Here is a 25,516-nt window from a genome sequence, read left to right on the forward strand (position 1 = left end):
CTTACTTACATTAATATTCTTTTAGATTAACTAACTTCTTAGTAATGACTCGGGACGTCGGTTTTGATACGAAAGCTTATTTTAGTAAGAATACTTGTTTACGTTACATTTAACAATAATTGTTTTGGTACAGAGCAATGCAGGTAAGATGCTATCGGAAAGTCAGCCACAATCACAAGCACCTGCACATAATTGGCGCGTTATCACTCATTCATCTCGCAAGGCATTCTGGGACTTGCAGTCAAAAAGCGTAATTCAACACAACCCAATACAATTACATATGCAAATAAATCTAAAGAAATATCTTTAGATACAGCTCAAAGAATAAACTTAAACATTAACTCTGTAACACATTAAAGTTACAACATACTCAAACCCTTTGCTATGAAACTCGAAATTGAGCTCAGGTGCATAGTGTTTCCATTGATCATCCTTGAGATGTTTCTACAACTTGGAGTCTACCTGTGGTAAATTCAATTGATTGGACATGATTTGGAAAGGCACACACCGGTCTATATACAGTTGAAGTCAGAAGATTATATATACCTAAGCCAAACACATTTAAACCCAGTTTTTCACCATTCCTGACATTTAATCAGAGTAAAAATTCCCTGTCTTAGGTCAGTTAGGATCACCACTTTATTTTAAGAATGTGAAATGTCAGAATAATAGTAGAGAAAATGATTTATTTCAGCTTTTATTTCTTTCATCACATTCCCAGTGGGTCAGACGTTTACATACACTCAATTAGTATTTGGTAGCATTGCCTTTAAATTGTTTAACTTGGATCAAACGTTTCGGGTAGCCTTCCACAAGCTTCCCACAATAAGTTGGGTGAATTTTTTCCCATTCCTCCTGACAGAGCTGGTGTAACTGAGGCAGGTTTGTCGGCCTCCTTGCTTGCTCACGCTTTTTCAGTTCTGCCCACAAACTTTCTATGGGATTGAGGTCAGGGCTTCATGATGGCCACTCCAATACCTTGACTTTGTTATCCTTAAGCCATTTTGCCACAACTTTGGAAGTATGCTTGGGTCATTGTCCATTTGGAAGACCCATTTGCGACGAAGCTTTAACTTCCTGACTGATGTCTTGAGATGTTGCTTCAATATATCCAAAGTTTTCCTGCCTCAAGATGCCATCTATTTTGTAAAGTGCACCAGTCCCTCCTGCCGCAAAGCACCCCCACAACATGATGCTGCAACCCCCTTGCTTCACGGTTGGGATGATGTTCTTCGAATTGCAAGCATCCCCCTTCTTCCTCCAAACATAACGATGGTCATTATGGCCAAACAGTTATATTTTTGTTTCATCAGACCAGAGGACATTTCTCCAAAAAGTATGATCTTTGTCCCCATGTGCAGTTGCAAACCGTAGTCTGGCTTTTTTTATGGTGGTTTTGGAGCAGTGGCTTCTTCCTTGCTGAGCGGCATTTCAGGTTATGTCGATATTGGACTAGTTTTATTGTAGACATAGATACTTTTGTACCTGTTTCCTCCAGCATCTTCACAAGTACGTTCATCTCTAGGAGACAGAACGTGTCTCCTTCCTTAACGATTTGATGGCTGCGTGGTCCCATGGTGTTTATACTTGCATACTATTGTTTGTACAGATGAACGTGGTACCTTCAGGCATTTGGAAATTGCTCCCAAGGATGAACCAGAATTGTGGAGGTCTACAATTCTTTTCTGAGGTTGTGGCTGATTTATTTTGATTTCCCCATGATGACAAGCAAAAAGGCACGGAGTTTGAAGGTAGGCCTTGAAATACATCCACAGGTACACCTCCAATTGACTCAAATGATGTCAATTAGCCCACCAGAAGCTTCTAAAGCCATGACATCCCTTTCTGAAATTTTCCAAGCTGTTTAAATGCACAGTCAAACTAGTGTATGTACATTTCTGACCCACTGGAATTGTGATACAGTGAATTCTAAGGGAAATAATCAGTATGTAAACAATTGTTGGAAAAATTACTTGTGTCTTACACAAAGTAGATGTCCTAACTGACTTGCCAAAACCATAGTTTGTTAACAAGACATTTGCGGAGTGGTTTAAAAATGAGTTTTAAAGTGTATGTAAACTTCCTACTTCAACTGTAGGTCCCATAGTTGCCAGCGCAAGTCAGAGCAAAAACCAAGCCATGAGGTCTAAGGAATTGCCCGAAGAGCTACGTGACAGGATTGTGTTGAGACACAGATCTGGGCAAAGATACCAAAAACATCTGCAGCATTGAAGGTCTCCAAGAACACAGTGGCCTCCATCATTCTTAAATGGAAGAAGTTTGGAACCACCAAGACTCTTCCTAGAGCTGGCCGCCAGGCCAAACTGAGCAATCGGGAGAGAAGGGACTTGGTCAGGGAGGTGACCAAGAACCCGATGGTCACTCTGACAGAGCTCCACAGTTCTTCTGTGGAACCTTCAAGAAGGACAACCATCTCTGTAGCACTCCACCAATCAGGCCTTTATGGTAGAGTGACACATCCGGCTGTGATTGGGAGTCCCGTAGGGTGGTGCACAATTGGCTCAGCGTCATCCAGGTTTGGCCGGGGTAGGCCGTCATTGTAAATAAGAATTTGTTCTTAACTGAGGTGCCTAAAAATATTTGTAAAAAAGACAGAAGCCACTCCTCAGTAAAAGTCCCATGATAGCCCACTTGTAGTTTGCCAAATATGCACTTAAAGGACTCTCAGACCATGAGAAACAAGATTCTGTGGTCTGAATGCCAAGCGTCACGTCCGGAGGAAACCCGGCACCATCCCTACGGTGAAGCATGGTGGTGGCAGCATCATGCTGTGGGGATGTTCTTCAGCGGCAGGGAAAGGGAGACTAGTCAGGATTGAGGGAAAGATGAACGGAGCAAAGTACAGAGAGGTCCGTTATGAAAACCTGCTCCATAGCGCTCAGGACCTCAGACTGGGACGAAGGTTCATCTTCCAACAGGAAAATGACCCTAAGCACACAGCCAAGACAACACAGGAGTGGCTTCGACACAAGTCTCTGAATGTCCTTGAGTGGCCCAGCCAGAGTCTGGACTTGAACCCGATCAAACATCTCTGGAAAGACCTGAAAATAGCTGTGCAGCGACGCTCCTCATCCAACTTGACACTTGAGAGGATCTGCAGAGAAGAGTGAGAGAAACTCCCCAAATACAGGTGTGCCAAGCTTGTAGCTTCATACCCTAGAATACTTGAGGCTGTAATTGCTGCCAAAGGTGCTTCAACAAAGCTTTACCTAGTAAAGCTATATTTAAGTTTTTTAATACATTTTCAAAAATGTCTAAAAACCTGTTTTTGCTGTGTCATTATGGGGTATTGTGTGTAGATTGATGAGGGAAAAATACAATTTAATACATTTTAGGATAAGGCTGTAACATAACATGTGGAAAAAGTCAAGAGGTCTGAATACTTTCCAAATGCACTGTATATAGCCAGTAGCCTCCCAAACAAGGCCTATCTGAAATATGAAAATAATCAATGAAATCACCAGGTAGCCTATTGTTCTGGTAAAGATGCGTCAGTAGCAGATTGCTAAACTGTATTTTATATGGAGAATATAAGTGTAGGCCTACTCTGTTTTTGCCAGACAAAACCGGAGAAAATAAAACAAGTGCCTTTGCGCGCCAATGCTGATGACTGGTCATTGGTCAACAGTAAAGACACACAACATTTTGGTTCTGAAGCAAGTTATGTCTTTGAGACAAGAATTTGGTGCAATACCATAGGCCTATGTTAGTAACCAAATAGAATAGGCAAAGACATAAATATAAAATAGGTATATGTAGCCTATTAACATATATAGAAAAAAATAAGTATTTTTCCCACACTTGCGACCTCGATCAAAACCTTCTTGCGGCCACCGGGATGAGAACCACTGAGTTGGAGCAGGAGTGTGTGTGTTGAACCTGACACCAAAACAAGGGCCAAAGACAGAAATGACACCAGTAGCTTACCTCCATGACCAGGTACACAGAACTGGCCGTTTCCTAGAGAGAGAGAAACAAACGCAAGTCAGGGTTGTGGCAGACGACAAGAGAAAAACAACAATACAGGTGTCTGGGGTTTTAGCATGTCAACACTTACAATAGGAGAATGTTGTGACTGTGTGTTATAGAGCAGGAGGTGTTGAAGGCACATACAGTGCCTTGCGAAAGTATTCGGCCCCCTTGAACTTTGCGACCTTTTGCCACATTTCAGGCTTCAAACATAAAGATATAAAACTGTATTTTTTTGTGAAGAATCAACAACAAGTGGGACACAATCATGAAGTGGAACGACATTTATTGGATATTTCAAACTTTTTTAACAAATCAAAAACTGAAAAATTGGGCGTGCAAAATTATTCAGCCCCCTTAAGTTAATACTTTGTAGCGCCACCTTTTGCTGCGATTACAGCTGTAAGTCGCTTGGGGTATGTCTCTATCAGTTTTGCACATCGAGAGACTGAAATGTTTTCCCATTCCTCCTTGCAAAACAGCTCGAGCTCAGTGAGGTTGAATGGAGAGCATTTGTGAACAGCAGTTTTTAGTTCTTTCCACAGATTCTCGATTGGATTCAGGTCTGGACTTTGACTTGGCCATTCTAACACCTGGATATGTTTATTTTTGAACCATTCCATTGTAGATTTTGCTTTATGTTTTGGATCATTGTCTTGTTGGAAGACAAATCTCCGTCCCAGTCTCAGGTCTTTTGCAGACTCCATCAGGTTTTCTTCCAGAATGGTCCTGTATTTGGCTCCATCCATCTTCCCATCAATTTTAACCATCTTCCCTGTCCCTGCTGAAGAAAAGCAGGCCCAAACCATGATGCTGCCACCACCATGTTTGACAGTGGGGATGGTGTGTTCAGGGTGATGAGCTGTGTTGCTTTTACAAACATAACGTTTTGCATTGTTGCCAAAAAGTTCAATTTTGGTTTCATCTGACCAGAGCACCTTCTTCCACATGTTTGGTGTGTCTCCCAGGTGGCTTGTGGCAAACTTTAAACAACACTTTTTATGGATATCTTTAAGAAATGGCTTTCTTCTTGCCACTCTTCCATAAGGGCCAGATTTGTGCAATATACGACTGATTGCTGTCCTATGGACAGAGTCTCCCACCTCAGCTGTAGATCTCTGCAGTTCATCCAGAGTGATCATGGGCCTCTTGGCTGCATCTCTGATCAGTCTTCTCCTTGTATGAGCTGAAAGTTTAGAGGGACGGCCAGGTCTTGGTAGATTTGCAGTGGTCTGATACTCCTTCCATTTCAATATTATCGCTTGCACAGTGCTCCTTGGGATGTTTAAAGCTTGGGAAATATTTTTGTATCCAAATCCGGCTTTAAACTTCTTCACAACAGTATCTCGGACCTGCCTGGTGTGTTCCTTGTTCTTCATGATGCTCTCTGCGCTTTTAACGGACCTCTGAGACTATCACAGTGCAGGTGCATTTATACGGAGACTTGATTACACACAGGTGGATTGTATTTATCATCATTAGTCATTTAGGTCAACATTGGATCATTCAGAGATCCTCACTGAACTTCTGGAGAGAGTTTGCTGCACTGAAAGTAAAGGGGCTGAATAATTTTGCACGCCCAATTTTTCAGTTTTTGATTTGTTAAAAAAGTTTGAAATATCCAATAAATGCCGTTCCACTTCATGATTGTGTCCCACTTGTTGTTGATTCTTCACAAAAAAATACAGTTTTATATCTTTATGTTTGAAGCCTGAAATGTGGCAAAAGGTCGCAAAGTTCAAGGGGGCCGAATACTTTCGCAAGGCACTGTACATACTTGTGCTCGGTGACATAACTAGATGGTTACCGTTTCCCTGAAGTAGGAGAGGTAAATGAAAAGTGATGACTACTGTGAACAGGGACACTTCAGGAGAAAGATATGTTCAGTTAGAAGTTGATGTTCGTCAAATAAAAGTCTACCTCACTGGAACTTATGTTCCCATCTTATTTGAAATCATCCACTATAATGACTACTGACCTTTCAAGTGGTTTAAGCTCAACCCGGAGGTAAAGAGTTAATGACACGTCGCTACTCGCTAGCCTAAATCTCTGGGTCATCCATGCTGAGTCAACAGGGTTAAGGTATGGGCCATGTCTGCTCGGAAGTCACGGAGGTTAGCGCTGAACAGGAGTGGTCAAGAGGCCACAAAACCTCCCCGCTGTGCCGGTTGAAGTGTGAACTATGCTAAAGCTAAAGTGATTGTCTGAGTCTTCACACTCACTCAGCTAAATGTAAAGAGGATCAATATCAGGGTTCTCTACAACAATAGAACTGAGCTCATCGCACATCATACTGAGAGCAAGGATTAGGCCACAGAGCCATATCAAGAGCAAACAAGATGGGGGGGTGCATGACAAACAGGAAAATGACACTTTCAGAACTAATAGGCCAGTCGTCGCCCATAGCTACAAGTTGGCACATCAGGCTGAGTCTGCATTACAACTAATTGGATTTTGTGGTGGGGGGGGGGGACAGCTCGACTTGGCTGACAAAGGCAAAATATTGGATCACCAGGGAGGTTCACTGTTAAAAAGAGGGTACAAGTCTGTTCTCTGAAACCACAACTAATGCTCTTCGAGAGAGCATAAACAAACAGAGTCATAAACCTGAGTCACACGCCATATTATGCCAACCTCAGAAGCTAGGCTGCTTTTTGCCACTGAAAACAAATGGGCATTACTGAGCCCAAACAACCATTGTGTCTCTCTCATTTTTACCAACAGCATGTCAGCCATAGCACAGGCCTTACAAAAACAAGACAGTGCAGCCCACTTAAACGCCCTCTTATCAAATAGCAACAGATGACTGCTCTTTCTCCCTCTCTAGGTTTCTTTCAACAGCCAATCAGAGCTGAGTAATGGCTCATCCTAGAGTTAACTACTGCAGAGTCAGCGCTTCTGAAGTTGTCTTTTTGGCCATGTTGGTGATTGCAGCCAGCAAGCCAGCCGTCTGGTTTCCATTGTGCTTTGCCAGGCAGGCAGGGCCAGACATACTTGTCTACCCGAGGTGGTTTTGGCTTACTGACCTGGTAACATCTCCTGTTTATGACGACCAGCCTATAACAGAGCACGAACAGTGTCAGCTGTGTAAAATCAAGCAGCGCTCCTCCCCAGTGCTACGTGCCGAGAAAAGTGTAGGCCTACATGCCAGCCAGGGAGGTGATAAAACTGCCCTGCTCTAAAATCCTGCAGGGGCTGAGATACTGTACACAAGATAACAGGACATATTAACACTTTAGTGATTGACAGAGCTCACCAACTGGAGTGTAGAGTAGGACAATACACTACCCCTCTAATTGGACCCTTCCAAATAGGTCTCACTCTGTTTGACCACAAAGTAGGCCTCATGACTTTGGTTAGCTTCCCGTTGCACAACACTGTTACCCTAGCCTAGTTCGTATCCTTGCAAGAGTGTGGGAACTCTGTCCGGCGGGAAAAAATATTGGTAAACTGAAAGTCGTCTGTTCTTTCGACCAATTCATTGGTCGAAATTCTAAAATGTATATTTTTTCAAATACAGTGCATTTGGAAAGTATTCAGACCCCTTCAATTTTTCCACATTTGTTACGTTATAGCCTTATTCTAAAATGGATTAAACAAAAACAATGTCCTCATCAGTCTACACACATTACTCAATCACTTTTCCCAGCTACTGTTTACAGGCCTCCTGGGCCGTATACAGCGTTCCTCACCGAGTTCCCTGAATTCCTATTGGACCTTGTAGTCATGGCTGATAATATTCAAGTTTTTGGTGACTTTAATATTCACATGGAAAAGTCCACAGACTTTTTTTTATCAGAATCGGACGATATTAGCTAAAAATGCCAACATCGGTATCGGCCCGATGTCTAGTTTAACGCGGATGTTAAAAACCGATGTCAAAGCTACCGCGCATACCTATGTGACGTAATGACGCCACGTAAACTTTTGCGCTACATGTGCAACACAGCATTCCAGCCTTCAACGTCTGCTGTGTGGATCAAGCAGTCAACAAGTCGAGCAGTCATTTGAAAGAGTAAGAAAATTTCAGCGACACAACTCAAAGGCGAAATCCATTAAAGCCAAGATATTGGAATTAATTTCCCTTGACGATCAATCGTTCTCTGTCGTGGGTGATGTTGGCTTTCGCCGACTGGTCGAGCACCGGTACACACTACCAAGTGCGCTATTTTTCAGATGTTGCCCTACCGGAGTAACAAAGTAATAGTGCCACTGCCATGAGCTTCACGACATACATACAATGGAACATTGTTTGGGTCTTTGCGTGTCAAAAAAGATACAGTAGCACTGTTAAAGCTGTACAAAAAAAGTCTGCAAACAAGCAAACACTGATGGGTTTACAATACCACGTTGGTAACATGCATCATTTGTTCCACCGCAACTTCTGGGGTAGCTAGCTTTAGCTTGGTACCTAGCTACCCAGCCTAAAAACAATGACCAGTAGAAACTGCAGTCATTTTCATTATTCTTAGCAATGATTTAGGAATCCTTGTGAGTAAGTATTAGCTAGGTTGCCACTTGTTGTTCACATATTGAAATGGAACTTCAGTTCATGAAAATAAGTAGCTAGCCAGCTACTTAACCCTGTTGCCCAAAGCTAAAGTTATAAGCAGCCAGCTAGCTTCATCTGGCTAGTGAGGCTCGACCGGACTGAGTTATGTGTTGTGTAGTGTTAAGGACGGTGCCGATGGACATGGCTGACATTTTACATTCTCCCAACCACTTGTGCTATTTTTTTTTGCGTTTTGTGTTACTTATTTTTTTACTTATTGTGTACATAATGTTGCTGCTACCACCTCTTATGACCGAAAAGAACATCAGAAAAGCGATTACTCACCGCGGACTGGAATAAACTTTTTCCTTTAACGAGTCCAACGAGAAGGATATCCTGCTTTCATTGGAACAGGCCCAGATCAACGGCTTTTGCATGAAGAAAAGACTCCGGAAAAGGGTTCGCAGATCGGGCATCCTGCTGAAAATCCGGAGGCGAGCGAGTAAACTCCCACTGCCTTCCATTCTTCTTGCTAATGTGCAATCATTGGACAATAAAATGGACGACCTACGACTAAGATTATCTTACCAATGGGACATTAAAAACTGTAACATCTTACGTTTCACCGAGACGCGGCTGAACGAAGATACGGACAATATAGAGCTAGCAGGACTTTACATGCACCGGCAGAACAGAGACACTACCTCTGGTATGGAGGTGGGGGTGTGTCTTTTTGTCAATAACAGCTGGTGGGCGATGTCTAATCTTAAAGAAGTTTCGAGGTCTTGCTCGCCTGAGATAGAGTACCTTATAATAAGCTGTAGACAGCACTATCTACCAAGAGAGATTTAATCTGTATTATTCGTAGCCGTCTACTTACCACCACAAAACAAAGCTGGCACTAAGACCGTTCTCAACCAACTCTATAAGGCCATAAGCAAAGAAGAAAATGCTCACCCAGAAGCGGCGCTCCTAGTGGCCGGGGACCTTAATACAGGCAAACTTAAATCAGTTTAACCAACTTTTTACCAGCATGTCACATATGCAACCAAGGAAAATAAATCCTAGACAACCTTTACTCCCACACACAGAAGCATACAGAGCTCTCCCCCGTCCTCCATTTGGCAAATATGACCATAATTCTATTCTCCCGATTCCTGCTTACAAGGAAAAACTAAAGCAGAAAGTACCAGTGATTCGCTCTATACGGAAGTGTCCAGATGATGCGGATGCTAGACTACAGGACTGTTTTGCTAGCACAGACTGGAATATGTTCCGGGATTCATCCAATGGCACTGAGGAGTACACCACCTCAGTCATTGGCTTCATCAATAAGTGCATTGGTGACGTCGTCCCTACAGTGACTGTACGTACATATCCCAACAAGAAGCTATGGATTACAGGCAACATCCGCATCGAGCTAAAGGCTTGAGCTGCCGCTTTCAAGGAGAGGAGACTAATCCGGACGTTTATAAGAAATGCTGCTATGCCCTCAGACGAACCATCAAACAAGCAAAGCGTCAATACAGGATTAAGATTGAATCCTACGACACCGGCTCTGATGCACGTCGGATGTGGCAGGGCTTGAAAACTATTACGGACTACAAAAGGGAAACCCAGACGCGAGCTGCCCAGTGACACGAGCCTACCAGATGAGCTAAATGCCTTTGATGCTTGCTTCGAAGCATGCACGAGAGCACCAGCTGTTCTGGATGACTGTGTGATAACCCTCTCGGTAGCAGATGTGAACAAAACCTTGAAACAGGTCAACATTCACAAAGCCGCTGGGCCAGACGGATTACCAGGACGTGTACTCAAAGCATGCACAGACCAACTGGCAAGTGTCTTCACTGACATTTTCAACCTCTCCCTGACCGAGTCTGTAATACCTACATGTTTCAAGCAGACCACCATAGTCCCTGTGCCCAAGGAAGCAAAGGTAACCTGCCTAAATGATTACCGCCCCATGGCCCTCACGTTGTTAGCCATGAAGTGCTTTGAAAGGCTGGTCATGGCTCACATCAACAGCATCCTCCCGGACACCCTAGATCCACTCCAATTCGCATACCGCCCCAATAAATCCACAGATGACGCAATCTCAATCCATACTGCCCTTTCTCACCTGGACAAAAGGAACACCTATGTGAGAATGCTGTTCATTGACTACAGATCAGCGTTCAACCCCATTGGGCCCACAAAGCTCATCACTAAGCTAAGGACTCTGGGACTAAACACCTCCCTCTGCAACTGGATCCTGGACTTCCTGATGGGCCACCCCCAGGTGGTAATAGTAGGCAACAACACTGATCCTTAACACTGGGGCCCCTCAGGCATGTGTACTTCGTCCCCTTCTGTACTCCCTGTTCACCCACGACTGCGTGGCCAAACACGACTCCAACACCATCATTAAGTTTGCTGACGACAACAGTGGTAGGCCTGATCACTGACAACGATGAGACTGCCTATAGGGAGGAGGTCAGAGAACTGGCAGTGTGGTGCCAGGACAATAACCTCTCCCTCAATGTGAGCAATACAAAGGAGCTGATCGTGGACCACAGGAAAAGGTGGGCCGAACAGACACCCATTAACATCGACAGGGCTGTAGTGGAGCGGGCCTAGAGTTTTAAGTTCCTTGGTGTCCACATCACCAACAAACTACCATGGTCCAAACATACCAAGACAGTCATGAAGAGGGCACGACAAAACCTTTCCCCCCTCAGGAGACTGAACAGATTTGGCATGGGTCCCCATATCCTGAAAAGGATATTATACAGCTGCACCAACGAGAGTATCCTGACCGGTTGTATCACCACCTGGTATGGCAACTGCTCGGCATATATAGGTCCAGGACCTATATAATATGTGGTGTCAGAGGAAAGCCCATAAAATTGTCAGAGACTCCAGTCACCCAAGTTATAGGCGGTTTTCTCTGCTACCGCATGGCAAGCGGTACCGGAGCGCCAAGTCTATGACCAAAAGGCTCCTCAACAGCTTCTACCCCAAACCATAAGACTGCTGAACAATTCATAAAATCGCCACCGGACAATTTACATTTACATTATTTTATTTTTCTTGAACTGCACTGTTGGTTAAGGCCTTGTAAGTAAGCATTTCACGATAAAGTCTACACTTGTTGTATTCGGCGCATGTCACAAATCAATCAAATGTATTTATAAAGCCCCTCTTACATCAGCTGCTGTCACAAAGTGCTGTACAGAAATCCAGTCTAAAACCCAAAACAGCAAGCAATGCAGGTGTAGAAGCACGGTGGCTAGGAAAAACTCCCTAGAGGCCAGAACCTAGGAAGAAACCTAGAAACCTATGAGGGGTGGCCAGAACAGGAAAATATCGGATATTGGTTTCGGCCAAAAATGTAATGTCGGTGCATCACTAATCTTAATGTTTTTCCTCATAATCCTGGACTATCGGACCACCTTTTTATTACATTTGCTATCGCAACAAATAATCTGCTCAGGCCACAACCAAGGATCCTCAAAAGCCATGCTATAAATTCCCGGACAACCCAAAGATTCCTAGATGCCCTTCCAGACTCCCTCCACCTACCCAAGGACGTCAGAGTACAACAATCGGTTAACCACTTAAACGAGGAACTAAATCTAACCTTGCGTAATACCCTAGATGTAGTCGCACCCCTAAAAAAAACATTTGTCATAAGAAACAAGCTCGATGGTATACAGAAAATACCTGAGCCCTGAATTAAGCTTAAAGAAAATTGAAACGGAAATGGCGCTACATCAAACTGGAAGTCTTCCAATTAGCTTGGAAAGACAGTACCGTGCAGTATCAAAGAGTCCTCACTGCTACTCGGTCATCCTATTTTTCCAACTTGAGGAGAATAAGCACAATCCAAAATGTATTTTTGATACTGTCGCAAAGCTAACTAAAAAGCAGCATTCCCCAAGAGAGGATGGCTTTCACTTCAGCAGTGATAAATTCATGAACTTCTTTGACGAAAAGATCATGATCATTAGAAAGCAAATTACGGACTCCTCTTTAAAAGTGGCAGAAATAAAGCCTCTCTTGAAAAACCCAAAGCTTGACCCAGAAAATATAAAATTCTATCGGCCTCTATCGAATCTCCCATTCCTCTCAAAAATGTTAGAAAAAGCTGTTGCGCAGCAACTCACTGCCTTCCTGAAGACAAGCAATGCATACGAAATGCTTCAGTCTGGTTTTAGACGCCATCATAGCACTGAGACTGCACTCGTGAAGGTGGTAAATCACCTTTTAATGGAGTCAGACCAAGGCTTTTGCTTTTGATACCATCGATCACCACATTCTTTTGGAGAGATTGGAAATCCAAATTGGTCTACATGGACAAGTACTGCCCTGGTTTAAATCGTATCTGTTGGAAAGACATCAGTTTGTCTCTGTGGATGGTTTGTCCTCTGACAAATCAACAGTACATTTTGGTGTTCCTCAAGGTTCCGTTTTAGGACCACTATTATTTTCACTATATATTTACCTCTTTGTGATGTCATTCGGAAATATAATGTTAACTTTCACTGCTATGCGGACAATACTCAGCTGTACATTTCGATGAAACATGGTGAAGCTCCAAAACTGCCCTCCCCGCAAAGCCTGTGTTTCAGACATAAGGAAGTGGATGGCAGCAATCTTGGACAAAACAGAGATCTTAGTTCTTGGTCCCAAAAACAAAGACATCTTCTGTTGGATCTGACAATTAATCTTGATGGTTGTACAGTCATCTCAAATAAAACTGAAGGACCTCAGCGTTACTCTGGACCCTGATCTCTCTTTTGACTAACATATCAAGACTGTTTCAAGGACACCTTTTTTTTTTCAATCTTTATAACATTGCAAAACTCAGAAACTTTCTGTCCAAAAATGGTGCAGAAAAATGTATCCATGCTTTTGTCACTTCTAGATTAGACTACTGCAATGCTCTACTTTCCGGCTACCCGCACTAAATAAACTTCAGTTAGTGCTCCTGACTAGAACATAAAAAATGTATCATATTACTCCAGTGCTAGCCTCTCTACACTGGCTTCCTGTTAAGGCTAGGGCTGATTTCACGGGTTTACTGCAAACCTACAAAGCATTACATAGGCTTGCTCCTACCTATCTTTCCGATTTGGTCCTGCGATACATACCTACATGTACGCTACGGTCACAAGACGCAGGCCTCCTTATTGTCCCTAGAATTTCTAAGGAAACAGCTGGAGGCAGGGCTTTCTCCTATAGAGCTCAATTTTTATGGAGTGGTCTGCCTATCCAAGTGAGAGACGCAGACTCTGTCTCGACCTTTAAGTCTTTATTGAAGACTCATCTCTTCAGTAGGTCCTATGGTTGAGGGTAGTCTGGCCCAGGGGTGTCAAGGTGAACGGAAAGGCACTGGAGCGATGAACCGCCATTGCTGTCTCTGCCTGGCCGATTCCCCTCTCTCCACTGGGATTATCTGCCTCTAACCCTATTACGGGGACTGAGTCACTGGCTTACTGGTGCTCTTCTATGCCGTCCCAAGGAGGGGTGCGTCACTTGAGTGGGTTGAGTCACTGACGTGATCTTCCTATCCGGGTTGGCGCCCCACCTCGGGTTCGTGCCGTGGGGGAGATCTTTGTGGACTATACTCTGCCTCGTCTCAGGGTAATAAGTTGGTGGTTGAAGATATCCTTCTAGTGGTCTGGGAGCTGTGCTTTGGCAAAGTGGGTGGTGTTATATCCTACCTGGTTGGCCGCGTCCGGGTTATCGTCGGACGGTGGCAGTGTCTCCTGACCCCTCATGTCTCAGCCTCCAGTAACTATGCTGCAATAGTTTATGTGTCGGGGAGCTAGGTAATGGAACCCTGACCTGTTCACCGGACGTGCTACCTTGTCCCAGACCTGCTGTTTTCAACTGGCTGTTGGCTTTTCATAGCCGATCATTCAGAGTTAGAGACAGCAGGTACGGTAGAGTACCTGCTGTCTCTAACTCTGAATGATCGGCTATGAAAAGCCAACTGACATTTACTTCTGGGTTGCTGGCCTGTTGCACCCTCTACAACCACTGTGATTTTTATTATTTGACCCGGTTGGTCGTCTATGAACGTTTGAACATCTTGGCCATGTAATGTTATAATCTCCTCCTGGCACAGCCAAAAGAGGACTGGCCACCCGTCAGAGCCTGGTTCCTCTCTAGGTTATTTCCTAGGTTCCTGCATTTCTTTGGAGTTTTTCCTAGCCACCGTGCTTCTACCTCTGCATTGCTTGCTATTTGGGGTTTTAGGCTGGGTTTCCATTGGCTGATGTAAAAGGGATTTATAAATACATTTGATTGATTGATTATCCCATAATTACAAAGCGAAAATGGGTTTTTGGACATTGTTGCTAATTTATACAAAATAAAAACAGTAAAATATTATTTCCATAAGTATTCAGACCCTTTGCTATGTGACTCAAAATTGAGCTCATGTGCATCCTGTTTCCATTGATCTTCCTTGAGATGGTTCTACAACATGATTGGACTCCACCGGTGGTAAAGTCAATTGATTGGACATTTTATTTTACCTTTATTTAACTAGGCAAGTCAGTTAAGAACAAATTCTTATTTTCAATGATGGCCTAGGAACAGTTAACTGCCTTGTTCAGGGGCAGAACGAGAGATTTTTACCTTGTCAGCTCAGGATTCGGTCTTGCAACTTTTCGGTTACTAGTCCAACGCTCTAACCACTAGGCTACCCTGCCACCCCACATAATGATTTGGAAAGGCACACACCGGTCCACATAAGGTCCCACAGTTGACAGTGCATGTCAGAGCAAAAACGAAAACAATTCTGCAGCATTGAAGGTACCCAAGAACAGTGGCCTCCATCTTTCTTAAATGGAAGAAGTTTGGAACCACCAAGACTCCTAGAACTAGAACTGTCCGCCCAGTTAAACTGAGCAATCGGGTGAGAAGGGCCTTGGTCAGAGAGGAGATCAAGAACCCAATGGTCATTCTGACAGAGCTCCAGAGTTCCTCTGTGGGGATGGGAGAACCTTCTAGAAGGACAACCATCTCTATAGCACTCCACCAATCAGGCCTTTATGGTAGAGTGGCCAGATGGAAGCCACTCCTCAGTAAAAGGCACATGACAGCCCGCTTGGAGTTTGCCAAAACTAATAATGGGAATTGATGGGAAATGATGTAAATATATCACTAGCCACTTTAAACAATGCTACCTTATATAAATGTTACTTACCCTACATTATTCATCTCATATGCATACGTATATACTGTACTCTATATCATCGACGGTATCCTTATGTAATACATGTATCACTAGCCACTTTATACTATACTATGCCACTTTGTTTACATACTCATCTCATTTGTACATACTGTACCCGATACCATCTACTGTATCTTGCCTATGCTGCTCTGTACCATCACTCATTCATATATCCTTATGTACATATTCTTTATCCCCTTACACTGTGTACAAGACAGTAGTTTTGGAATTGTTAGTTAGATTACTTGTTATTACTGCATTGTCGGAACTAGAAGCACAAGCATTTCGCTACACTCGCATTAACATCTGCTAACCATGTGTATGTGACAAATAAAATTTGATTTGATTTGAACTAACCTAAAGGACTCTCAGATCATGAGTAACAAGATTATCTGGTCTAATGAAACCAAGATTGAACACTTTGGCCTTAATGCCAAGTCAATCAATCAATTTAATCACATTTATTTATAAAGCCCTTCTTATATCAGCTGATATCACAAAGTGCTGTACAGAAACTCAGCCTAAAACCCCAAACAGCAAGCAATGCATGTGTCACGTCTAGAGGAAACCAGGCACTGCTCATCACATGGCCAAAACCATCTCTTGGGTCAAGCATGGTGGAGGCAGCATCATGCTGTGGGGATGTTTTTCAGTGGGAGACTAGTCAGGATCGAGGTAAAGATGAACAGAGCAAAGTACAGAGATATCCTTGATGAAAACCTGCTCCAGAGCGCTCAGGACCTCAGACTGGAGGATCACCTTCCAACAGGACAATGACCCTAACCACACAGCCAAGACATCGCAGGAGTGGCTTTGGGACAAGTCTCTGAATGTCCTTGAGTGGCACAGCCAGAGCCCGGACTTGAACCCGATCTAACTTCTATGGAGACCTGAAAATAGCTGTGCAGCAACACTCCCCATCCAACCTGACAGAGCTTGAGAGGATCTGCAGAGAAGAATGGGAGAAACTCCCCAAATACAGGTGTGCAAAGCTTGTAGCGTCATACCCAAGAAGACTCAAGGCTGTAATCGCTGCCAAAGGTGCTTCAACAAAGTACTGAGTAAAAGGCCTGAATACTTATGTAAAATGTGATATTTATGTTTTTTTATTTTTAATCAATTAAACATTTCTAAAAACTTGTTTTTGCCTTGTCATTATGGGATATTGTGTGTAGATTTATGAGGAAAAAAAACAATTCAATACATTTTTGAATAAGGCTGTAACCTATCAAAATGTGGAAAAAGTCAAGGGGTGTGAATACTTTCCGAAGGCACTATGTATCCATAAAAACTATGCCAGCTGATTCATGATTTCGACTGGCTGGGAAACGCTGCCTGCCTCATCCCGACAAGTTCATTACTACGGGACAGCTGGAGATCGAATTTGAATATTGAAACAATGTTGCAAATGTCGGAGAGACAGACACCAAGGTTCATACAAACATCCGCTGTTGAAAATTAAATGTTAGTCTAAAAGAAATGAGAGATAAGACACCGGCTGGAATGCGGTTTTAACCAATTCAGGATTAGTGCCACCTGTCGTATAATGATTGATAAATGAATTGTACAGAGAAGCTCAGTACAGAACAACAAACTCGTGTAACAACCAGCAAGTAATGCAACAAAGATAACATGAAACAAAAGTGGATCAAAATATGCATTTCACCCCTCCCCCCTTGCAAAAAAAATGAATAGATAGCCTATCTTCAGTTTATGTGACAAAACAAGCAATGTATAATGTAGAGAATCATTGTACCATATAAACTGTAAAATACATTTTCAGTAACCCAATTTTTTTTTTTTTTTCAGCTGTTTGAAGCTGGTGTAATAAAATGAAAGTAAAAGAAGCCAAAATTAAAACTTAAGACCAGGAAGCATATAAATAGGTACATAGAACAAATCTACCACTTTAGACTTGGTTTCAATGAGAATGACAGATCTATAACTCACATTTGTGTGAATTTGGTCAGGCTGTCCAAAAAATGACATGTTGTTGCTTCCAAATTGACAATCAAATTTGAGTTATAGAGTTGTCATTCTCATCAAATAGATATGTTCTATGTGCGCTATTTCTATGCCTCCAGTTCTCAAGTTTTGGTTTTGTACACCTGCTTCAAACAGCTGAAAATACAATATTTTTGGTTATTGACAATGTCTTTCACAGCAGTTTAGATGGTACAATAATTCTCTACACTTGTCACAAACTGAAATTAGGCGAACTATTCAAATTTTTGCAAACATGATATGGTGGAGAGATTTCGGCATATTGCACCTTTAAGGATTTGGCTTAATACATACCTGAAAGTCATGTAATGCAACAATGTTCTCATGTTTTAGTTCCTGGGGAAAATAAATGGGAAATGCAAGTTTACAGCTATTCAAATTGAAAGTCTTACTGTATACACTATCGATAATAAAACTGGTTGTCTTACCTTGAGTATCTTGATCTCTTTTCCCAAAAGGGTCTGAGATTTTGCCAAGTTTTTCTTATTTATGCATTTCACAGCCACCTCCCAGTCGTGTTTCTATAGACAAACAAAAATAATTATTAAAAATTATAATACACATTTTTCCCAATGTTTTCTGGGTGCCGTTTAATGAATGCTTATCGGTAAAAAGCATGGAACATAAGGAAGTGGAAAGGTAGCCTACTATAAAGCCTTATGCGTGCTTTGGTTCGGCTGGTGGCTAGGCAAACCGAATGAGTATGACTTGCATACTCCCTTAAAAGACCTTTGTTTGAAAAATGAGAAAAAAGCAGGAATAGTACTGTTTGCCATTCTTGAGACATCGTAGCCAGTATATACTTCCTCAAAATAGTCTGAATCAATCTAAGATAACTCAAGAAATATAATTCATTTTGACGTTTTTTTTGCAGAGGAGCTCTTAGTCGCGCAATTTTACATCTAACATCTTTGGTGCAGTATATCTCAAGTGAAAAAAAACGTGCGTGAAAACTATTCGTCTCTCGTATGATAAACAGTTCATTGAATAATCCCTAATGTTGACCAATCACCAACGAAGGGGCATAGACTTCGGTTACAGACTTCGATTTACCTCGGTGGAAAAATGTGTGCACGAACAGCCGCAAAAACCCGTGCTGAAAACCAAAACTTCACAAAATGTCATTGGCGTCATAATATATGCAAACTGTTCCGGATGAAAAGCAAAGAATGCAGACGCCTTAAGACATGGGCTGCGGTCCAAACACTTAAAGACACACCCTCGTCCACTTACCCTCGCATTATGCCCTTGGGGGAATCCCCCTCGCCATCTTGGAGGGTGGTCCAAATGATTAGCCATGCAAGGAAAGTTTGCAACGTAAGCCCCTCAGGCCTCGTTTTTAGTCGGCTTTGCGAGTGTACAATTATGTACACTCCGGGGCCTGAAACTCCCCATAATTCAATTCGCGACGATTGCACATCTGCTAAGAAAAGTCAGTGAAAAGTTCAAAACAAAATCGATGGAGAAGTCAACATATAAGTTTAAGTAAAAACGAATGCAAATAAGTTAGAAATGTTGCTACTATGCTACTTTGTTTGGTTATCCTTTGGAAATTGCAGAAAGAAAACATTTTTCTTCAGAAGATCCAGCTAGGCAAGCTAACGTTAGTTAGCTAATTAATTTGCTAGCTATAATACAGTAGGCATATATTAATAATTACATATTCAATATAAGTAGACATGCACTCATTATTGACTGTAGCAAAGCACCCACAAGCTACTGGTGGCTGAAAACACAATCATCGCGGGATGAACGAGTGAAGAATTTCCAGGTTGTCCAATTTCCAGTCAGTGTATGTATACTCGTTAGACGTCCTGATACGTCATCAGAAGTGTCCCCTTAATTGAGGGCTGAGGGGATAGGGTGTGTCTTAAGTGTTTGGACCGCAACCACGGTAACAATCTATGTTCCTTCTAAGCTGCGCCCCTGCGTGGCCAGGTCCCTGGGACAGCCCACAGAAATATCAGCCAAGGCATTCCTAGTCAATCTGCAAACATTTCTGTAAAAAAAACGAACTATAAAACCTTGTGTTCCTACTTTAATTTTTTTGGTGTCGGGCTGTTGACTTTAGGTGCAATCGATTCAGCTGCCCTGCATGCAGGGTAGGAGAACTGTTTCCATTTTTAACCATTTCATGTGTCTGAGGGTACAAACTCTGCCTTCCCGGTGGGTCCAGAGAGTAAATCAAGTGCCATTATAGGTCTACTGCTGGCTAATCGGATGGCTCAGATTACCGTGTCCGAGGTAACGTAGCAGGCATAAAAGAAAGCTACAGCAAAGTTGATACTGTGAGATTTCAAAATGTATAAAACCATGACTAAAGAAAGACAGTCAACGAATAGAGATGCTATTTTAATGAGTAAGTTCATATTTAAAGTTCTTACTCAGCACTATCAACACTTTGTAGGCTATTCAACACTTGTATAAGCCATAAAATGCACGTTCTTCCTATTTCCACTGAGCGCTACAACAAGCACTGCAGCAGTAATGAATGAGTAGGAAAGTGGATCTGTAGGCTTGCATTGTTGTTATTATTATTAGCGGCTTGGGTCTTTTTTAATATTGTGGAATATTTCACTTTCTCTGTTCATAGAAGTAACAAATATTATTTCTGCCTCATGCACAAATTATGTGGTGCGACTTGAGTTTGGCCATAAGCTGGAAGACAGTGTCCTTTTTTGGTCAGTGTCAGTGGAGCAAAGGGAGAGCGGACCCTCAGATGCAGGCACCATCAGCCCAGTAAAATAAAAATAAAAAGTACATTATTTAAATGTATTCTCAGCTGTGCTTCACAAGTAATACAACAACAGATCTATTACAGGTGTGATCATTTTGCCAACCTCAAATGTTGAAATATATATATATATATTTTTTTCTCCCCAATTTCGTGGTATCCAATTGTTGTAGTAGCTACTATCTTGTCTCATTGCTACAACTCCCGTACGGGCTCGGGAGAGACGAAGGTTGAATGTCATGCGTCCTCCGATACACAACCCAACCAGCCGTACTGCTTCTTAACACAGCGCCCTTAACCACTGCGCCACCCGGGAGGCCAGAAATATATATTTTTAATGTCCCAAACAACAATGCAATTCAAGCAAAGCCAATATGCAGGCACACCTGTTAATTGAAATGCATTCCAGGTGACTACCTCATGAAGCTGGTTGAGAGAATGCCAAGTGTGCAAAGCTGTCATATGTGTTATTTCATAGTTTTGATGTCTTCACTATTATTCTACAATGTAGAAAAAGGTAAAAAAATAAAGAAAAACCCTTGAATGTGTAGGTTTGTCCAAACTTTTGACAGGTACTGTATATTATTTAGTATATGTAAAGACATCAAGATTAGTCCGATGGGTGACAAAATTAGCCTATAGCTTGTGAATAATGCCCAGATTGTGTGTAGTAATGCAAGTAAAGCATTCCTTTTCTAATCATAGCCGCACTCCTCATGAAGTCTAGCCAATAGGCCTATATGTTTTGATAAGGTTTGCATCACAACTAAAGTGGCCAAATAACTTCTTAAACTTAAGCACATTAAATCAGCTTTACAACAGGTTTAGAGCCTAACTGGCATACATACACAGCACGTGAGTTTTACGTTTGGGGAAGATAATTTTCACCATAAAAATGCACCTTTAGAATAAAAGCATTACATACATAAATCGCATTGTGGAACATTTGCACTTATAGCCTGCTGCCATGTGAGCATTTCTGCATAATGTGAAGAAATAGCCTAACAGTTTATCAATATTTTAAGCTAAATGTTCTGATCTGTGTCAGCCTCACAAAAAGTTGATGCTAGTGGTTGAATTCATTTGGGATCTATCCCACAACTATCCCAGACTGTTTGGAATGTCTTTCTCGCACAGAATATAATAGCTAAACCTTTGTACTATGGGGAATAGGCTAGTGCTTTTGCTGTTAGTTAGGCCTACTCATCTTGTTGGCTGACGAAAATTAAATGTGGACAGTTCTTCCAAGATCTTTAATATGCGCCTCGTCCCTGATGTGTCAGTCTTTACTTGTAGCCCGTGAGAAAAACCCAATCACGTGAAGGAGCCATTTGAGTGAGAGGAGCTTTGGAGCACGCAGCAGGGAATTATCATTATTATGTTCAGCCCAAGGTCACAACGACCACTGCAAAAGGCATGGATTTTTTTAGGGGACATTAAGGCCACACAAAGAAGATGCCGCCAGGGAATTTGAGGCATTATCAAGTGTTTGTCAAGTTGTGAATGAGAGAATGAAAAAGTCTCATGGAATGTAGGCCTACATTGAACACCACACATTGGCTGCTACTGTAGGCTGAATGACAGAACAGCTATTGCCATGTTAAATTGTTATTGAATGCATTTTCTCCATTGTCTTTGATGGTAGGTTACTCTGATCAAATAGCCACAGTAGTCTGCATGGCCACTGTTAAAACTGTAACTTAAAGTAGGTACAGCCTCAGTGTTCACAGTAAATGCACACTGGAAGTTGCACCGAATTTTCACAACTTTCAAGTTTGGCTCAGCAGACATGACATTTTTTTGAGGGAACATTGGTAACAACTTGGGCTGGGAATTGGCAGGGATTCGATACTGTGATTTTATTGCGATTTGATGTTCCAAACATATTGCGCACCATATATCTGCTGTAGAGGGACAGGAGAGAGCCATGCGAAAACACGTTTTTATAAATCATGGAAATAAGAAAATTACTTAAAACAAATTGTCTCCCTATTAAAAAGAATATGGAGAACAAATCAAATTTATTTGTCACATACACATGGTTAGCAGATGTTAATGCGAGTGTAGCGAAATGCTAATTAAACAAAATACTGGTACAGGTGCAGCCAACTAGCGCTAAAATAATCTGGCGATATAGTCAAAACGATACAATATAATCAAAAAATAATATCCCAATATGTAACTGTATCTCCCCCCATCACTAGTAACAACATACAGTGGAATGAATAAGGTAGGCCTGCCTGGCTTTCCATTTTCCCCATGGGACCAGAATTCTCCCTCCTCAGCATAAAGTGTGTTGTTGTTGGACAAACATGTCTCAACATGCCATTGTGATCAATGGTCAAGTTTAGACTTTTGAAATAGACAAAAGCCCCCCCCCCCCAACATAGAATTATAATAGGCTAGATGTTCGACCATCCCCATCACAAACACACCCACCAAAACTGTGAAAGGCAAATATTGTAATTTAGGTTCATAATTCACTTGTAATAAATTATTACTCATATTTCATCTGCAAATGGCTGTTCATAGTTTTCATCCTCAAACCCGATGATTGCATCTTTCAGCTGCCATGTCCAAATTAAGGTCGTACGACAACATAAAAATTATAACAATTCAGACGTAACTATTTCATTTGGATAATAGCTACATTTACACAATCTAGATTGACACAATGACACATCGTTCCCTCACCTCTCTATTCCTGCCTTTGAACACCACCGCAAATGCACCGTGTCCTATCAAGTCCTTCCTGCTGAACTCGAATTTCCCCACGGTCTCCATCGCTCCAGAACCTCGGGGTTTTATTTTGAAGTAAAATTACAAGCGTTGCACGGTCGCATATCTCCTCTCTCGGAAGTCCCTTTCTCCTCCGTGAAGTCGGGGCAGCAGGAAAGTTCACCCCGTCTTTCAATTGCCATGAACTGCCTTCTTAAGAAAGAACGACTTTCTTCACTCATGTTTAGGTAAAGAATGGAAAGGAGTCAGCCTCCTTTTAACAATATGCGAGTCCCATGTTTTTTTTTTGTTTTGGTAGCTAGCTAGCTTACACAACTGACGCAGTGTTTACAAAGACACAATGCCCCAATGTAAGCTAGCTGCTAGCAAAACATATCCACCTTAAAAACAGAAGGCACGCCTGGGTGTTTTGTTGGTATACAGAGGATATCGTTGGCTCCGTTGCAACCCGTTCAATAATGTGTTTTAATTTGTTCCAACGCAAGTCCATAACATTTATGCAAGCGGCATCTCGTAATATTTTCAATGGGCTAATAGTTCCCCCCCAGAGGAACCCTCGTATCGATTATGGTCTCAACAAGGTTAGTGCACGCCTTCAGTTGCTCTCTAAGTCCCGCAATTTTGCGCACGCGCACAGAGCTACAGCTGTATTTTCTTTTACGTCAAACTAGGGTGGTGTCACATCAAGTGTGCTGTTGTTTTTGTTTGCCCACTTTTCTGCATGCAACCACCTAGACTAGATATATTACATGGACAGCAAAGTAAAGAACAGTAACCTAACCTATAATAATTGTCTGACATCAACAGAAATTGCCTGCTATCTTTGATAGCATAACTGATGTAGGGTGTTATTATGGCCCAAGCACAAATGGTATAGAATCTTTTATAGCCTCTACACATTTTTGGTGAAGTGAAATAACATGATGTGTGTTTTTATGATGTTCTCATAAGAACAGGTATGGGCTGAGTCAATAATTAACTGTCTTTAGTTAAAACTAAGTTTACATCTCTCTACTGGCACCATGTGTTGTAAATCAGTGTTGCATGAGGGTCATGCAAGCGGCAGACCAGACACAACACAATTTTTTTTGGTCATTTAGCAGACACTTACAAGGAGCAATTGGAGTTAAGGGCCTTGCTCAAAAGCCTGGTCTCATAGACTAGATGTATTACATGTAAATCCGGGATGCTAAAATTAGTATGATATGTTACACAAGACAGAAGGTTACTTGAGGCAAAAATGAAAGGAGGGTGGTTGGTCAAGGTGGATGAGTGTGCATATAATGTGAACATACAGCAACAGGTTAAGGTTAGGGTTAGCTAAAAGGGTTAGCTAACATGCTAAGAAGTTGCAAAGTAACTACAAAGTAGTAAGTAGTTGCAAAGTTACTAATTAGATAACATTGTCTGTAATAAGATTTTAATATGCAACCTTTGGATTGCTAGAAGTTGCAAACGATGCGTGTTTGAATCTCATCAAGGACAACTTTAGCATTTTAGCTAGTTAGCAACTACTCACTACTTTATAGCTACTTTGCAACTACATAGAATGTTGGCTAACCCTAATCCTAACCCTTTTAGCTAACCCTTCTCCTAACCTTAACCTTAGCCCTTTAACCTAACTCCTAACCTTAACCCTAACGCCTAGTTAATGTTAGCGTTGGCCACCTAGCGCAACAAATCATATGTTTTGCAAATTCGTAACATATTGTACGTTTTGCAAACATTGTGCGAATTGTAAAACATGACATATCATACAAAATGGATATCCACAAACGAATACTAAATGGAGTGTTCGGATTTATGTACAGAATAACCCAAAATCCTCTGAGACCAGGTTGTGCTTAAGGCCATGTCAACAGATGTTTCACCTAGTCAGTTTGGGGATTCAAACCAGTGACCTTTCGGTTACTGGCCCAATGCTCCTAACCGCTAGGCTACCTGACACATCTCCCACATTGTCTGTGCGCGTGTGCATGTGAATTATGCCTAATTATTATAGTTTATAATATGAATATTGAATTAGAACATGTAAGAAACTATGAATACTAGCTGCATGCCTATTAAAATATAAGTATGTGTTGTCCTGAGTGTTCTATCATGGCTACAAAACATGTAGGCTAATAATGAGGTTTGACACCACAATAGAATAGAATGTGAGAATATAATGTTGTCTACTCTGCAGTAGATTGGGCAGTGTTTCTAAATCGAGGGGCAAACTGACTAACAGACAGTACTTCAATTCGATGCAAAGTACAGTATTTTCCCTTGAAGGAATTTTTAGAAGCCAATACAGACTAAAATAACATAGAGGGCAGGACATAGA

General features: G+C 41.9%; 1 protein-coding gene across 10 annotated transcripts in view; it reads right to left on the bottom strand.

Annotated features, from left to right (window-relative positions):
• LOC139387970 (serine/threonine-protein kinase ULK1-like) overlaps nt 1-23,821 on the bottom strand; it is a 48,543-nt gene extending 24,722 nt beyond the window's left edge. For 7 of the 10 annotated variants that reach the window (XR_011629236.1, XM_071134418.1, XM_071134413.1 and 4 more), the window contains exons 1-4: nt 23,146-23,805; nt 18,146-18,238; nt 18,012-18,053; nt 3,949-3,981 (exon numbers count right to left, since the gene is read on the bottom strand). Coding sequence is in view for 9 of the 10 variants with exons in the window: in XM_071134418.1 (XP_070990519.1) it covers nt 3,949-3,981; nt 18,012-18,053; nt 18,146-18,238; nt 23,146-23,235 (258 nt within the window). In the remaining variant the exon portion in view is untranslated. Of the gene's footprint in view, nt 1-3,948; nt 3,982-18,011; nt 18,054-18,145; nt 18,239-23,145 lie in introns of all 10 variants that reach the window. The other 3 variants (XM_071134412.1, XM_071134417.1, XM_071134415.1) reach the window with 3 other exon arrangements.
• Between the last annotated feature and the right edge of the window lie 1,695 nt (nt 23,822-25,516).

Source organism: Oncorhynchus clarkii, chromosome 29 (assembly GCF_045791955.1).
Source record: "Oncorhynchus clarkii lewisi isolate Uvic-CL-2024 chromosome 29, UVic_Ocla_1.0, whole genome shotgun sequence".
Lineage (NCBI taxonomy): Eukaryota > Metazoa > Chordata > Actinopteri > Salmoniformes > Salmonidae > Oncorhynchus > Oncorhynchus clarkii.